This window comes from Heterodontus francisci, chromosome X (assembly GCF_036365525.1).
Source record: "Heterodontus francisci isolate sHetFra1 chromosome X, sHetFra1.hap1, whole genome shotgun sequence".
In the NCBI taxonomy this organism is placed as follows: Eukaryota; Metazoa; Chordata; class Chondrichthyes; order Heterodontiformes; family Heterodontidae; genus Heterodontus; species Heterodontus francisci.
In genome coordinates, this window is record NC_090421.1 from 19,512,066 (window position 1) to 19,527,773 (window position 15,708).

Consider the following 15,708-nt stretch of genomic DNA (forward strand, 5'->3'; position numbering starts at 1 on the left):
CCCATTTTCCAGCACTTGGCCTGTACCACTTCCTATACTCCTCTCGCGCCTCCGCTGTTTTCAGCACTCGGAATCTGCCATAAGTCTCCTTTTTTTTTACCAATCCAATCCTCTATATCCCTTGACATCCAGGGTTCCCTGGACTTGTTGGTCCTACCCTTCACCTTTACAGGAACCTGTTGGCTCTGAACTCTCACTATTTCCCTTTTGAATGACTCCCACTGATCTGATGTAGACTTTCCTACAAGTAGCTGCTCCCAGTCCATTTTAGCCAGTTCCTGTTTTATCAGATTGAAATTGGCCTTCCCCCAATTCAGTATCTTTATTTCCGGTCCATCTTTGTCCTTTTTCATAACTACCTTAAATCCAACAGAGTTATGGTCACTATCCCTGAAATGCTCCGCCACTGACACTTCTACCACTTGTCCAGCTTCATTCCCGAGCATTAGGTCCAGTACTGCCCCTTCTCTTGTAGGACTTTCTACATACTAGCTCAAAAAGCTCTCCTGTATGCATTTTAAGAATTCCGCCCCCTTTAAGCCTTTTGCACTAAGACTATCCCAGTTGATATTGGGGAAGTTGAAATCCCCTACTATTATTACCTTATTATTTTTACACCTCTCTGAGATTTGCCTACATATCTGCTCCTCTGTCTCTCCCTGACTGATCGGAGACCTGTAGTACATTCCCAGCCAAGTGATTGCCCCCTTTTTGTTTTAAGTTCTACCCATATGGCCTCATTTGAGGAACCTTCTGAGATATCATCCCTCCTTACTGCAGTAATTGACTCCTTGATCAACAGTGCAATGCCACCTCCTCTTTTACCCCCTCCCCTGTCACGCCTGAAGATTCTATACCCTGGAATATTGAGCTGCCAGTCCTGCCCCTCCCTCAACCATGTCTCTGTGATAGCAATAATATCATAATCCCATGTGCTAATCAATGTCCTCAATTCACCTACCATACTAGTAAGACTCCTTACATTAAAATAGATGCAATCCAGCCTTGCATTTTTCACTTGTGCCTTAACAGGTCTATATTTGCTCTGCCTTCCAGACTGACTCAGTTTCTCTTCTATACTTGACTGTGCATCACCCCCTACTGTACCTCCACTCTGTAACCCACCCCCCCGCCAAATTAGTTTAAACCCCTGTGATTTCACATGTGATTTCCCTGCAGATTTGCTCCTCGATCTCTCTCTATTTGAAGGCCAACAGAATACCCCCAATAGTGTGATCATACCCTTTTTGCTTCTCATGTCTGACCAAATGAATTCTGTCTTTGCCTCCTCAAGGACATCCTCTCTTTCCAATGTCTTCCCTAATCAGTACTGCCACCCCACCTCCCTTTTTACCTTGTCTGTCTTTTCTGAACACTTATATGCTTGTATATTGAGCGCACAGTCCTCAATATTTTTAAGCCATGTTTCTGTTATTTCCACGACATCATATTCCCATACTGTTATTTGTGCTTGTAGCTCACCCACTTTACTTACCACACTTTGTGTGTTTACACATGTGCATTGTAGTCATGTCTTTGCATTCCTCGTAGTCCTTCTCAGTATTCTCCTATCTAATATGGAACCACTCCCTTCTCTAGTACTGTCCAACACTGTCACATTTTGCACCTTATTCCCCTTTTCCACTTCTGCATGCTGGTGCCCAACCCCCTGCCAATTTAGTTTAAACCCTCCTCAACCACACCAGTGTACCTCCCGCGAGGACATTGGTCCCAGTTCTATTGAGGTGCAACCAGTCCCTGTTGAATAGATGCCTCCTGCCCCAGAACTGGTCCCAATGACCCAAGAATCTGAAGCCCTCCCTCCTGCACCATGCCTCAAGCCACGCATTGATCCTCCCTATCTTCCTATTTCTACTCTCGCTACTGCACGGCACTGGGAGTAACAGAGATTATTACACTTATGTTCATACATTTTAAGTTCTCCCAAGCTCCTTAAAATGTGACTGTAGAACATCAATACCTGCTCTCTCTATGTTGTTGGTAATGACATGCCCCACAACTTCTGGCTCATTCCCTTCCCGCTGCAGAATACTCTGCAGCCCCTCCCTGGCACCGGAGAGGCAACACACCATGCGGAACGCACAATGACAGTTACAGAAGTGCCTGTCTGCTTCCCTAAGTATGGAATCTCCTATAACGACTGCGTTTCTACTTTTTGCTGTTCCCTCCTATACAGTCCCTTGCCCATTGGTGCCAGGGTCTGGACTGCATTCCTTCAAGGTGTCGTCACTCTCTGCAGTCTCCAATGCTGAGTACTGGTTTGAGAGTGGCACACATCCCGAAGACTCCTGCACCTCCTGCCTATTCCTACTCTTCAGATAGCTACCCACCTACTATTCTGAACCCTCACTGCCTCTGGGGTGGCCATCTCCTGGAATGTACGATCCAGGAAACTCTCAGCCTCCCTGATGCTCTGCAGTGACTCAAGCTGCATTTCAAGCAGCTGGAGGCACTCCCTACACATATAGTCCCCCAGGAAACATGAAATGTCTTGAAGTCATAGAGTCAGAATTATACAGCACAGAAACAGGCCCTTCGGCCCATCGTGTCTGTGCCAGCCATCCAGCACCCAACTATTCTAATCCTATATTCCTGCACTTGGCCCATTGCCTTGGATGCTATGGCGTTTCAAGTGCTGATCTAAATATTTCCTAAATGTTGTGAGGGATCCTGCCTCCACCACCCCTTCAGGCAGTGTGTTCCAGATTCCAACCACATGCTGGGTGAAAAACATTTTCCTCAAATCCATCCTAAACCTCCTGTCCCTTACCCTAAATCTATGCCCCCGGTTCTGGACCCCTCTGCTAAGGGAAAAAGTTTCTTCCTATCTAACCGATCAATGCCCCCTCATAATTTTGTACACCTCAATCATGTCCCCCCTCAGCCTTCTCTGCTCCAAGGAAAACAACCCTAGCCTATCCAGTCTCTCTTCATAGCTGAAATGCTCCAGCCCAGGCAACATCCTGGTGAATCTCCTCTGCACCCTCCCCAGTGCAATCACATCCTTCCTATAGTGTGGTGCCCAGAACTGTACACAATACTCCAGCTGTGGCCTAACTAGTGTTTTATACAGCTCCATCGTAACCTCCCCGCTCTTATATTCTATCCCTCGGCTAATAAAGGCAAGTATCCCATATGGTTTCCTAACCACCTTATCTACCTGTGCTGCTGCCTTCAGTGATCTATGGACAAGTACACCAAGGTCCCTCTGACCCTCTGTACTTCCTAGGGTCCTACCATCCATTGTATATTCCCATGCCTTGTTCGTCCTCCCAAAATGCATCATCTCACACTTCTCAGGATTAAATTCCATTTGCCACAGCTCCGCCCATCTTACCAGCCCACCCATATCTCCCTGTAATCTAAGGATTTCCTCCTCACTATTTACAACACCACCAATTTTCGTGTCATCTGCGAACTTACTGATCATACCCCCTATATTCAAGCCTAAATCATTAATGTACACTACAAACAGCAAGGGTCCCAGCACTGATCCCTGTGGTACACCACTGGTCACAGGCTTCCAATCGCAAAAACAGCCCTCAACCATCACCCTCTGCCGACTGCCACAAAGCCAATTTTGGATCCAATTTGCCAAATTGCCCTGGGTCCCATGGGCTCTTACCTTCTTAACCAATCTCCCATGCAGCTTATCAAAAGCCTTACTGAAGTCCATGTATACTACATCTACTGCTTTACCCTCATCGACACATCTAGTCACCTCCTCGAAAAATTCAATCAAATTAGTTAGACACGATCTCCCCCTGACAAAGCCATGCTGACTATCCCTGATTAATCCCTGCCTCTCCAAGTGGAGATTAATCCTGTCCCTCAGAAATTTTTCCAATATTTTCCCAACCACTGATGTTAGACTCACTGGCCTGTAATTACCCAGTTTATCCCTGCTACCCTTCTTGAATAATGGTACCACATTTGCTGTCCTCCAGTCCTCCGGTACCTCTCCTGTGGCCAGAGAGGATTTGAAAATTTGTGTCAAATCCCCTGCTATCTCCTCTCTTGCCTCACATGACAGCCTGGGATACATCTCATCTGGGGCTGGGATTTATCCACTTTTAAGCCCGCTAAAACATCTAATACCTCCTCCCTTTCAATGCTAATATGTTCAAGGATATCACAATCCCCCTCCCTGATCTCTACACCTACATCGTCCTTCTCAATAGTGAACACAGATGAAAAGTAATCATTTAAAACCTCACCTACGTCCTCCAGCTCCACACACAGTTTGCCACTTTGGTCCCCAATGGGCCCTACTCTTTCCCTGGTTATCCTCTTGCCCTTAATATACTTATAAAACGCCTTGGGATTTTCCTTTATCTTGCCCGCCAGTGTTTTTTTATGTCACCTCTTTGCTCTCCTAATTATTTTTTTAAGTGCCCCCCTACACTTTCTATACTCCTCTAGTGCCTCCGCTGTTTTCAGCGCTTTGAATCTGCCGTAAGCCTCCTTTTTTTTTCCTTATCCAATCCTCTATATCCCTTGACATCCAGGGTTTCCTGGGCCTGTTAGTCCTACCCTTCACCTTAACGGGTACATGTTGGCTCCAAACTCTCACTATTTCCTCTTTAAATGACTCCCACTGATCTGATGTAGACTTTCCTGCAAGTAGCTGCTCCCAGTTCACTTTGGCCAGATCCTGTTTTATCAGATTGAAATTGGCCTTCCCCCAATTCAGTACCTTTATTTCCGGTCCATCTTTGTCCTTTTTCATAACTACCTTAAATCGTACAGAGTTATGGTCACTATCCCTGAAATGCTCCGCCACTGACACTTCTACCACTTGTCTGGCTTCATTCCCTAGGATTAGGTCCAGTACTGCCCCTTCTCTTGTAGGACTTTCTATGTACTGGCTCAAAAAGCTCTCCTGGATGCATTTTAAGAATTCCGCCCCCTTTAAGCCTTTTGCACTAAGACTATCCCAGTTAATATTGGGGAAGTTGAAATCCCCTACTATTATTACCCTATTATTTTGACTCCTCTCTGAGATTTGCATACATATCTGCTCCTCTATCTCTCCCTGACTGTTTGGAGGCCTGTAGTACACTCCCAGCCAAGTGATTGCCCCCTTTTTGTTTTTAAGTTCTACCAAATGGCCTCATTTGAGGAACCTTCTAAGATATCATCCCTCCTTACTGCAGTAATTGACTCCTTGATCAACAGTGCAATGCCACCTCCTCTTTTACACCCTCCCGTCATGCCTGAAGATTCTATACCCTGGAATACTGAGCTGTCAGTCCTGTCCCTCCCTCAACCATGTCTCAGTGATAGCCATAATATCATAATGCCATGTGCTAATCAAAGCCCTCAATTTATCTGCCTTACCAGTAAGACTCCTTGCATTGAAATAGATGCAATCCAGCCTTGCATTTTTCACTTGTGCCTTACCAGGTCTATATTTGCTCTGCCTTCCAGACTGACTCACTCTCTGTTCTATATCACCCCTACTGTACCTCCGCTCTGTATCCCAATCCTCCTGCCAAATTAGTTTAACCCCCCACCCCCAACAGCACTAGCAAACCTCCCAGCAAGGATGCTGGTCCCATTCTGGTTCAGGTGCAACCTGTCCAACTTGTACCCAGATGTTAAACCAAGACCCTATCTACTCTCTAAGGTGGGGGTCGATGATCTCATGGCACTATTTTGAAGAAGAGCAGGGGAGTTCTCCCAGTGTCCTTGGGTCAATATTTGTTTCTGTGACGTTGGTTGAGGAATACAGATTATCTGATCATTAACACACTGCTGTTTGTTGGAGCTTTCTGTGCACAAACTGGCTGCCACACTTCCTGCATGACACTTCACAAGTACTTCATGGTCTGCAAAGCACTTTGGGACGTCCTCAGATAACAAAAGTCATTAAATAAATAGATGTCTTCCTATTCATTTCAAATTATTGGAGTGGAAGGAGGGTGCAAGGCCGATTCACGGCATGTAAATAGTAAGCAGGTAGCAAGAGGCAGGGTGGGGATTATTCAGAACAAAGAGTGTGATATAAGCTTCGAGGTGCAGAGCAAGGTTAGAATACTGAAAGAGCACTTTGCATCAGTGTTTACTGAGGAAGAGGATGCCGATAAAATATTGGTAGAAGTAATGGATAGGGTGAAAATTGAGAGACAGGAAGTACTGGAAAGGCTGGCTATGCTTCGAGTGGATAAGTTACCTGGTCCGGATGACTTGCATCCCAGGTTGCTAAAGGAAGCGGGAGTGTAGATAGTGGAAGGACTTGCCATAATCTTCCAATCTTCCCTCGATATGGGGGGAGGTGCTAGAGGATTAGAGAGTGGCAAATGTGACACCCTTATTTGAGAAAGGGTGAAAGATATTCTTAGTAAACACAGGTGGATCAGTTTATCAGTAATAGGTAAGGTTTTTGACACAAACATCAATTAAAAAAGAAAATCAACATGCACTTGGAGAGGTTTGAGTTAATGAAGGAGAGCCAGCGTAGATTTGTAAAAGCAAATCATGCTTGACTAATCTAATTGAATTTTATGAAGTAACAGAGAAGGGAACGCAATGGCTGTTATCGATATGGATTTCAAGAAAGTGTTTGACAAAGTACCACATAAAAGGTTGGTTCGCAAAATGGAGGCTCATGGAATACGAGGATCAGTGTCAGCTTAGATAAAAAAAAATTGGCTTAAGTACAGAAAACAGCGAGTCATGGTAAATGATTGTCTTTCAGACTGGCGGATGGTAGACAGTGATGTTTTGCAAAGTTCAGTGCTAGCACCACTGCGTTTTTGACATATGTATTCCAATATCCAAGCCACTTATAGAATAAAATTTCAAAATTTGCCAATGATATCAAACTTGGAGGAGTGGCAAACGGTAAGGATAATGTCAATCAACTGTAACAGGACATAGATAGGCTAGCAGAATCGCAGACAAGTGGCAGATGGAATTTAATCGAGATGCATGAGGTGATGCATTTTGGCAGAAGGTATAGGGAGAGGCAATATAGACTTAATGGCACAGTTCTACAGAGTGTACAGGGTCAGAGGGACTTGGGAGTTCATGTGCATAGATCTTTGAAGATGGTAGGACATGACAGTGGTTAGCAAAGCATATGGGATCTTGGTCTTCATAAATAGAGGTATTGCATACAAAAGTAGCAATGTTATGCTGAACCTAAAGCTCTGGTTAGGTCACAACTAGAGTACTGCATCCAGTTCTGGTCACCACACTTCAGGAAGGATGTGAGGGTCCTCGAGAGGGTGCAGAGGAGATTTACTAGAATGGTTCCAGAGATGAGGGATATTAGCTACAAAGTTAGGTTGAAAAAGCTGGGGTTGTTCTCCTTGGAGCAAAGGAGATTGAGAGGAGATTTGATAGAGGTGTACAAGATTAGAAAAGATAGACAAAGAAAAGCTGTTCCCATTAGCTGATGGCACAAGGACTAGGGGACACAGATTTAAGATTTTAGGCAGGGGAGGCGAGGGGGATAATTAGAGAAAGCTAACACGGATTTGTGAAGGGCAAATCATGTTTAACTAACTTGTTGGAGTTTTTTGATGAGGAAACAGAGAAGATTAATCAGGGCAATGCTGTCGATGTGGTGCACATGGACTTCCAAAAAGCATTTAATAAAGTGCCGCACAACAGACTTGTGAGCAAAGTTATAGCTCATGGAATAAAAGGGACGGTAGTAACATGGATATGAAATTGGCCTAGTGACAGTCGTGGTTAATGGATGTTTTTTTGGGCTGGAGGAAGGTCTGCAGTGGAGTTCCCCATGGGTCGGGTTTAGGGCCCTTGCTGTTCCTGATATATATTAATGACCTGGACCTTGGTGTACAGGACACAATTTCAAAATTTGCAGATGACACAAAACTTGGAAACATTGTGAACTGTGAGGAGGATAGTGTAGAACTTCAAAAGGACATAGACAAGTTGGTGGAATGGGCGGACATGTGGCAGATGAAATTTAATGCAAAGAAGTGTGAAGTGATTCATTTGGTAGGAAGAATGCGGAAAGACAATATAAAATAAAGGGTGCAATTCTAACGGGGGTGCAGAAGCAGAGGGACATGGATCATTGAAGGTGGCAGGACAGGTTGAGAGAGCAGTTAATCGAGCATACAGTGTCCTAGGGTTCATTAAGAGGGGCATCGAATACAAAAGCAAGGAATTTATGTTCAACATGTCAGCCTCAGCTGGGAGTATTGTGTCCAGTTCTGGACACCACCCTTTAGGAAAGATGTGAGGGCATTGGAGAGAGTGCAGAAAAGATTCATGAGAATGGTTCCAGGGATGAGGCATTTCAGTTACGTGGATAGATTGGAGAAGTTGGGATGGTTTTCTTTGAAGAGAAGGTTGAGAAGACATTTGATAGAGGTGTTCAAAATTATGAGGGATCTGGACAGAGTAGATAGCGAGAAGCTGTTCCCATTGGTGAAGGAATCAAGAACGAGAGGGCACAGATTTTCGGTAATTGGCATAAGCAACAATAGTGACATGAGGAAAAACGTTTTCACACAGCGAGCGGTTAGGATCTGGAATACACAACCTGAGAATGTGGTGGAGGCAAATTCAATCGAGGCATTCAAGAGGGAATTGGATTGTTTTCTGAAAAGGAAGAATGTGCAGAGATACGGGGAGGCAGCCAGGGAGTGGCACTAGGTAAATTGCTCCAGCGGAGAGCCAGTGCAGACACGATGGGCTGAATGGCCTCTTTCTGTGCTGTAACAATTCTGTGATTCCAGGGATGTGAGGAAGAACTTTTTTATGCAGTGAGTGGTAAGGGCCTGGAACTCGCTGCCTACAAGGGTGGTGGAAGTGGAGACGATGAATGATTTCAAAACGAAATCGGACAGGCACTTGTGAGAAATAAATTTGCAGGGCCGCAGGGATCGAGCGGGGCAATGGGACTGACTGTGTTGCTCCACAGAGCGCTGGCATGGGCTAAATGGACTCCTTCTGTGCTGTTATGAATCTATGATTCCTGAGCTCAGAGTTGTGAAAAAAAGATTGTCCAGTGCAGGACTTTACTTCCTTTGGAAGAAACAGATGTGGGAGAAATTTGGTGAGGTGTTAAGATTTTTCATAGGCATGGAGAAATTAGATCAAGGAAAGTTCTGGTCAGGCACAGGATTCATGGAGTAAGGGACACAATTTGCAGTTAAAGGAGACAAAAGAATGTAGAATATTGCAAACTTTCTTTTCGTAAGAGGACAATAAAGTTTGGAACAGATTATGAGCAGGGCAGCTTGTTTCAAGAAAGGATTGGAGAAATCCCTGTTTGCAAAGGACCCCAGATTCCAGTAAGGAATCAAGTGGGAAGTTTAGAAGGGTCCCTCATACTTCCCTCCAATTCCCAGGTTCTTCAAAAGATACCAGCAGTGGGTAAGACTGATTCTGATCCCATATTAGCCTCAGGAGCCATGACTCCCAGTTAGATCACCAGTGCTCTAACAAGCTCACTTGTCCTGCCAGCTAACTCCAGTGGTGTGCAAGATGTTTCTTAAATGAAAAACAAAGTTGCCTCTATTTTATGCTCTTTCTGCTATGATTATCGACTATCGAATCATAGAATGATACAGTAGAGGGACATTTGGTCCATTGTGCCTGTGCTGGCTTTTTGAAAGAGCTATCCCATGAGTTCCAGTCCCCTACCCATTCCCCATCGCCCTGTATTTATCCAATTTCCTTTTGAAAGTTACTATTGAATCTGCTTCCATCGCCCTTTCAGGCAGCGCGTTCCAGATCACAACAACTCACTGCACAAACAAACAAACCTCTGGTTCTTTTGCCAATCAACCAAAATTTTTATCCTCTGATTACCAACCCTTCTACCACTGGAAACAGTTTCTCCTTATTTATTCTATCAAAACCCTTCATGATTTTGAACACCTCTATCAAAATCTCCCCTTAATCTTCCCTTCAAAACAATGTAGTATAAATTGTTTAAAAGCATAAATGAGAAAGCACAGAGGCTAGGCCTTTGGGGAGAAACAAAATTAATGGAATTTCAGGCTCAAAAAATTGATAGAAATCTTAAAAGATGATCCAAAATCAGATATTTCTAATATACTGAGAGAAAAGTCATTTCAAACCAGTACCAATAGCAGCTAAAGGGCAGGTTTCTCTAGATCACATAATGGGAATGCTGTCCTGCACCTGTGCTCGCTGACCTACATCAGCTACTGTCTTGGCAATGCCTCAATTTTAAAATTATCATCCTTCTTTTCAAATCAGTGCCAAATCTTTGTCCGATTACACATTGGTGAAGCACCTTCGAGCATTTTACTTCCCTAAAAGTGCTATATAAATGCAAGTTGTTGTTTTATGTTCTAGACTATTCCAGGATGATAGCCGTAAACCTGTGGCCTTACCTTCCTGCATTTCACCAGGTGGTAGGGAAATCTGCAAGCTCGGATGTGATGGTTCTTGTCATAGGGACACTGCAGGAGATCGTCAGGATCAAGGTAACTCATTCTGAAAACTGCAAAGCACAATTACTGAGGTGGAAACAAGGTAAAGGAACTCTGAGTGCACAATCTGAGTGGTGAGCACACACAGTAGCCCAGTCAGAACTTGTTCAAAGCAAATACTTCCTGTTGAATAGCAATCCCCTGCTGTATTATTTAAAAAAATGTTAGTCTCACAGGACTTACTTTGAAACAAAGTGCAACTGTTCCAATGGCTCAATTTGAAAAAAAAACAAAAAGATCCCTAGTTTGATTTTTAGTTTGTGCAGCTTTGGCTAATCTCAAGTCAGAGCAGCACCAGTGGTCTGAGCAGCCTCAGGTTGCGGTTGCTGTTTGTGCTCACTATCTGCTGCAAAGTGTATGTGTAGGATCGGCTACGGATCCTTCTTCTCCCTTTTCCACCCTCCCCGTCGAGGGACATATCCCTGTCCAAGACAGTATGGGGCAATACTGGAGAATTAGAGCAGATGAAACCAACCAATTGCCCTCAACTACAATAACTACAAAAGTGACACCTTCCATAGTAGATCAGCCCAGTGCCACTTGGTCAATGGAGGGAATTATTGAGGAGGGCGGGACGGATATTTGCCTAAAGAGACGTGAGCCCTCCACCCCGACTCAGAACTTTTTCGAATATAAACAAGGGGCAGAACTGGGCATAGACGGTGGGCCTGTCCCTTTAAATCACAAACTCGGGACTTCAGCCCGTCCTCGAGGTAGCCGTTTTCCTCTTCCCATCCCTCCCTCTCTTTCTCTTCCACTCCCTCACCCACCTTCTTCTTTTACTTTGCCTTCTTCCTCTTCCTCTTCCTCTCCCTCTCCCTCTCTCTCTCTCTCTCTGCCTCTCTCACCCAACGCTCAACACCTGACGCCGCAACACCCTCCGCACACGCGCACCTCAGCACGCCACAAAGCATAGCCCCGCCCCCCCGCTAAATTGTCTACACGCAGCAAAGCCCCGTTCCCAGTGCCGGCATCTACCCGATCCCAGAGGAGCTCCCAGTGCCGGCATCTACCCGATCCCAGAGGAGCTCCCAGTGCCGGCATCTACCCGATCCCAGAGGAGCTCCCAGTGCCGGCATCTACCCGATCCCAGAGGAGCTCCCAGTGCCGGCATCTACCCGATCCCAGAGGAGCTCCCAGTGCCGGCATCTACCCGATCCCAGAGGAGCTCCCAGTGCCGGCATCTACCCGATCCCAGAGGAGCTCCCAGTGCCGGCCTCTACCCGATCCCAGAGGAGCTCCCAGTGCCGGCCTCTACCCGATCCCAGAGGAGCTCCCAGTGCCGGCCTCTACCCGATCCCAGAGGAGCTCCCAGTGCCGGCCTCTACCCGATCCCAGAGGAGCTCCCAGTGCCGGCCTCTACCCGACCCCAGAGGAGCTCCCAGTGCCGGCCTCTACCCGACCCCAGAGGAGCTCCCAGTGCCGGCATCTACCCGACCCCAGAGGAGCTCCCAGTGCCGGCCTCTACCCGACCCCAGAGGAGCTCCCAGTGCCGGCCTCTACCCGACCCCAGAGGAGCTCCCAGTGCCGGCAACCACCCGACCCCAGCGGAGCTCCCAGTGCCGGCCTCCACCCGACCCCAGAGGAGCTCCCAGTGCCGGCATCCACCCGACCCCAGAGGAGCTCCCAGTGCCGGCCTCCACCCGACCCCAGAGGAGCTCCCAGTGCCGGCCTCCACCCGACCCCAGAGGAGCTCCCAGTGCCGGCCTCCACCCGACCCCAGAGAGGCTCCCAGTGCCGGCCTCCACCCGACCCCAGAGGAGCTCCCAGTGCCGGCCTCCACCCGACCCCAGAGGAGCTCCCAGTGCCGGCCTCCACCCGACCCCAGAGGAGCTCCCAGTGCCGGCCTCCACCCGACCCCAGAGGAGCTCCCAGTGCCGGCCTCCACCCGACCCCAGAGGAGCTCCCAGTGCCGGCCTCCACCCGGCCCCAGAGGAGCTCCCAGTGCCGGCCTCCACCCGGCCCCAGAGGAGCTCCCAGTGCCGGCCTCCACCCGACCCCAGAGGAGCTCCCAGTGCCGGCCTCCACCCGACCCCAGAGGAGCTCCCAGTGCCGGCCTCCACCCGACCCCAGAGGAGCTCCCAGTGCCGGCCTCCACCCGACCCCAGAGGAGCTCCCAGTGCCGGCCTCCACCCGACCCCAGAGGAGCTCCCAGTGCCGGCCTCCACCCGACCCCAGAGGAGCTCCCAGTGCCGGCCTCCACCCGACCCCAGAGGAGCTCCCAGTGCCGGCCTCCACCCGACCCCAGAGGAGCTCCCAGTGCCGGCCTCCACCCGACCCCAGAGGAGCTCCCAGTGCCGGCCTCCACCCGAGCCCAGAGGAGGTCCCAGTGCCGGCCTGCACCCGAGCCCAGAGGAGGTCCCAGTGCCGGCCTGCACCCGAGCCCAGAGGAGGTCCCAGTGCCGGCCTGCACCCGAGCCCAGAGGAGCTCCCAGTGCCGGCCTGCACCCGACCCCAGAGGAGGTCCCAGTGCCGGCCTCCACCCGACCCCAGAGGAGCTCCCAGTGCCGGCCTCCACCCGACCCCAGAGGAGCTCCCAGTGCCGGCCTCCACCCGACCCCAGAGGAGCTCCCAGTGCCGGCCTCCACCCGACCCCAGAGGAGCTCCCAGTGCCGGCCTCCACCCGACCCCAGAGGAGGTCCCAGTGCCGGCCTCCACCCGACCCCAGAGGAGCTCCCAGTGCCAGCCTCTACCCGATTCCAGTCCGTTCCCAGTGCCAGCCTCTACCCGATCCCAGAGGAGGTCCCAGTTCCAGACTCTACCCGATCCCAGAGGAGGTCCCAGTGCCAGCCTCTACCCGATTCCAGTCTGTTCCCAGTGCCAGCCTCTACCCGATCCCAGAGGAGCTACCAGTGCCAGCCTCAACTGGATTCCAGAGGAGCTCCCAGGCCAGCCTCTACCCAATCCCAGAGGAGCTCCCAGTACCAGAATCTACCCGATCCCAGAGGAGCTCCCAGTGCCAGCCTCCACCCGATCCCAGAGGAGGTCCCAGTGCCAGCCTCCACCCGATCCCAGAGGAGCTCCCAGTGCCAGCCTCCACCCGATCCCAGAGGAGCTCCCAGTGCCAGCCTCCACCCGATCCCAGAGGAGGTCCCCGTGCCAGCCTCCACCCAATCCCAGAGGAGCTCCCAGTGCCAGCCTCCACCCGATCCCAGAGGTGGTCCCAGTGCCAGCCTCCACCCGATCCCAGAGGAGCTCACAGTGCCAGCCTCCACCCGATCCCAGAGGAGCTCCGTGACAGCCTCCACCCGATCCCAGAGGAGCTCCCAGTGCCAGCCTCCACCCGATCCCAGAGGAGCTCCCAGTGCCAGCCTCCACCCGATCCCAGAGGAGCTCCCAGTGCCAGCCTCTACCCGATCCCAGAGGAGCTCCTAGTGCCAGCCTCTACCCGATCCCAGAGGAGCTCCCAGTACCAGAATGTACCCGATCCCAGAGGAGCTCCCAGTGCCAGCCTCTACCCGATCCCAGAGGAGCTCCCAGTGCCAGCGTCAACGCGATTCCTGTCCGTTCCCAGTGCTAACCTCTACCCGATCCCAGAGGAGTTCACAATGCCAGCCTCTACCCGATCCCAGAGGAGCTCCCAGTGCCAGCCTCTACCCGATCCCAGAGGAGCTCCCAGTGCCAGCCTCCACCCGATTTCAGTCCGTTCCCAGTGCCAGCCTCTACCCGATCCCAGAGGAGCTCCCAGTGCCAGCCTCAACCCGATCCCAGTCCGTTCCCAGTGCCAGCATCTAACCGATTCCAGTCCCTTCCCAGTGCCAGCCTCTACCCGATCCCAGAGGAGCTCCCAGTGCCAGCCTCAACCCGATCCCAGTCCGTTCCCAGTGCCAGCCTCTACCAGATCCCAGTCCGTTCCCAGTGCCAGCATCCACCGATCCCAGAGGAGCTCCCAGTGCCAGCCTCCACCCGATCCCAGAGGAGCTCCCAGTGCCAGCCTCCACCCGATCCCAGAGGAGCTCCCAGTGCCAGCCTCCACCCGATCCCTGAGGAGCTCCCAGTGCCAGCAGCTACCCGATCCCAGAGGAGCTCCCAGTGCCAGCCTCCACCCGATCCCAGAGTTGGTCCCAGTGCCAGCCTCCACCCGATCCCAGAGGAGCTCACAGTGCCAGCCTCCACCCGATCCCAGAGGAGCTCCGTGACAGCCTCCACCCGATCCCAGAGGAGCTCCCAGTGCCAGCCTCCACCCGATCCCAGAGGAGCTCCCAGTGCCAGCCTCAACTCGATTCCAGTCCGTTCCCAGTGCCAGCCTCTACCCGATCCCAGAGGAGCTCCCAGTGCCAGCCTCAACTCGATTCCAGTCCGTTCCCAGTGCCAGCCTCTACCCGATCCCAGAGGAGGTCCCAGTGCCAGCCTCTACCCGATCCCACAGGAGGTCCCAGTGCCAGCCTCTACCCGATTCCAGTCTGTTCCCAGTGCCAGCCTCTACCCGATCCCAGAGGAGCTACCAGTGCCAGCCTCAACTGGATTCCAGAGGAGCTCCCAGGCCAGCCTCTTCCCAATCCCAGAGGAGCTCCCAGTACCAGAATCTACCCGATCCCAGAGGAGCTCCCAGTGCCAGCCTCCACCCGATCCCAGAGGAGGTCCCAGTGCCAGCCTCCACCCAATCCCAGAGGAGCTCCCAGTGCCAGCCTCCACCCGATCCCAGAGGAGCTCCCAGTGCCAGCCTCCACCCGATCCCAGAGGAGGTCCCAGTGCCAGCCTCCACCCGATCCCAGAGGAGCTCCCAGTGCCAGCCTCCACCCGATCCCAGAGTTGGTCCCAGTGCCAGCCTCCACCCGATCCCAGAGGAGCTCACAGTGCCAGCCTCCACCCGATCCCAGAGGAGCTCCGTGACAGCCTCCACCCGATCCCAGAGGAGCTCCCAGTGCCAGCCTCCACCCGATCCCAGAGGAGCTCCCAGTGCCAGCCTCCACCCGATCCCAGAGGAGCTCCCAATGCCAGCCTCTACCCGATCCCAGGGGAGCTCCTAGTGCCAGCCTCTACCCGATCCCAGAGGAGCTCCCAGTACCAGAATGTACCCGATCCCAGAGGAGCTCCCAGTGCCAGCCTCTACCCGATCCCAGAGGAGCTCCCAGTGCCAGCGTCAACGCGATTCCTGTCCGTTCCCAGTGCTAGCCTCTACCCGATCCCAGAGGAGTTCACAATGCCAGCCTCTACCCGATCCCAGAGGAGCTCCCAGTGCCAGCCTCTACCCGATCCCAGAGGAGCTCCCAGTGCCAGCCTCCACCCGATTCCAGTC

General features: G+C 51.0%; 1 protein-coding gene across 1 annotated transcript in view; it reads right to left on the bottom strand.

Annotated features, from left to right (window-relative positions):
* The window catches only part of LOC137358699 (gametocyte-specific factor 1-like), a 37,056-nt gene extending 25,713 nt beyond the window's left edge, over positions 1 to 11,343 (bottom strand). The window contains exons 1-2 of the mRNA XM_068024920.1: positions 11,240 to 11,343; positions 10,371 to 10,480 (exon numbers count right to left, since the gene is read on the bottom strand). Coding sequence (XP_067881021.1) covers positions 10,371 to 10,472 — 102 coding nt within the window. The 5' untranslated portion in view covers positions 10,473 to 10,480; positions 11,240 to 11,343. The remainder of the gene's footprint in view (positions 1 to 10,370; positions 10,481 to 11,239) is intronic.
* Positions 11,344 to 15,708: the final 4,365 nt, after the last annotated feature.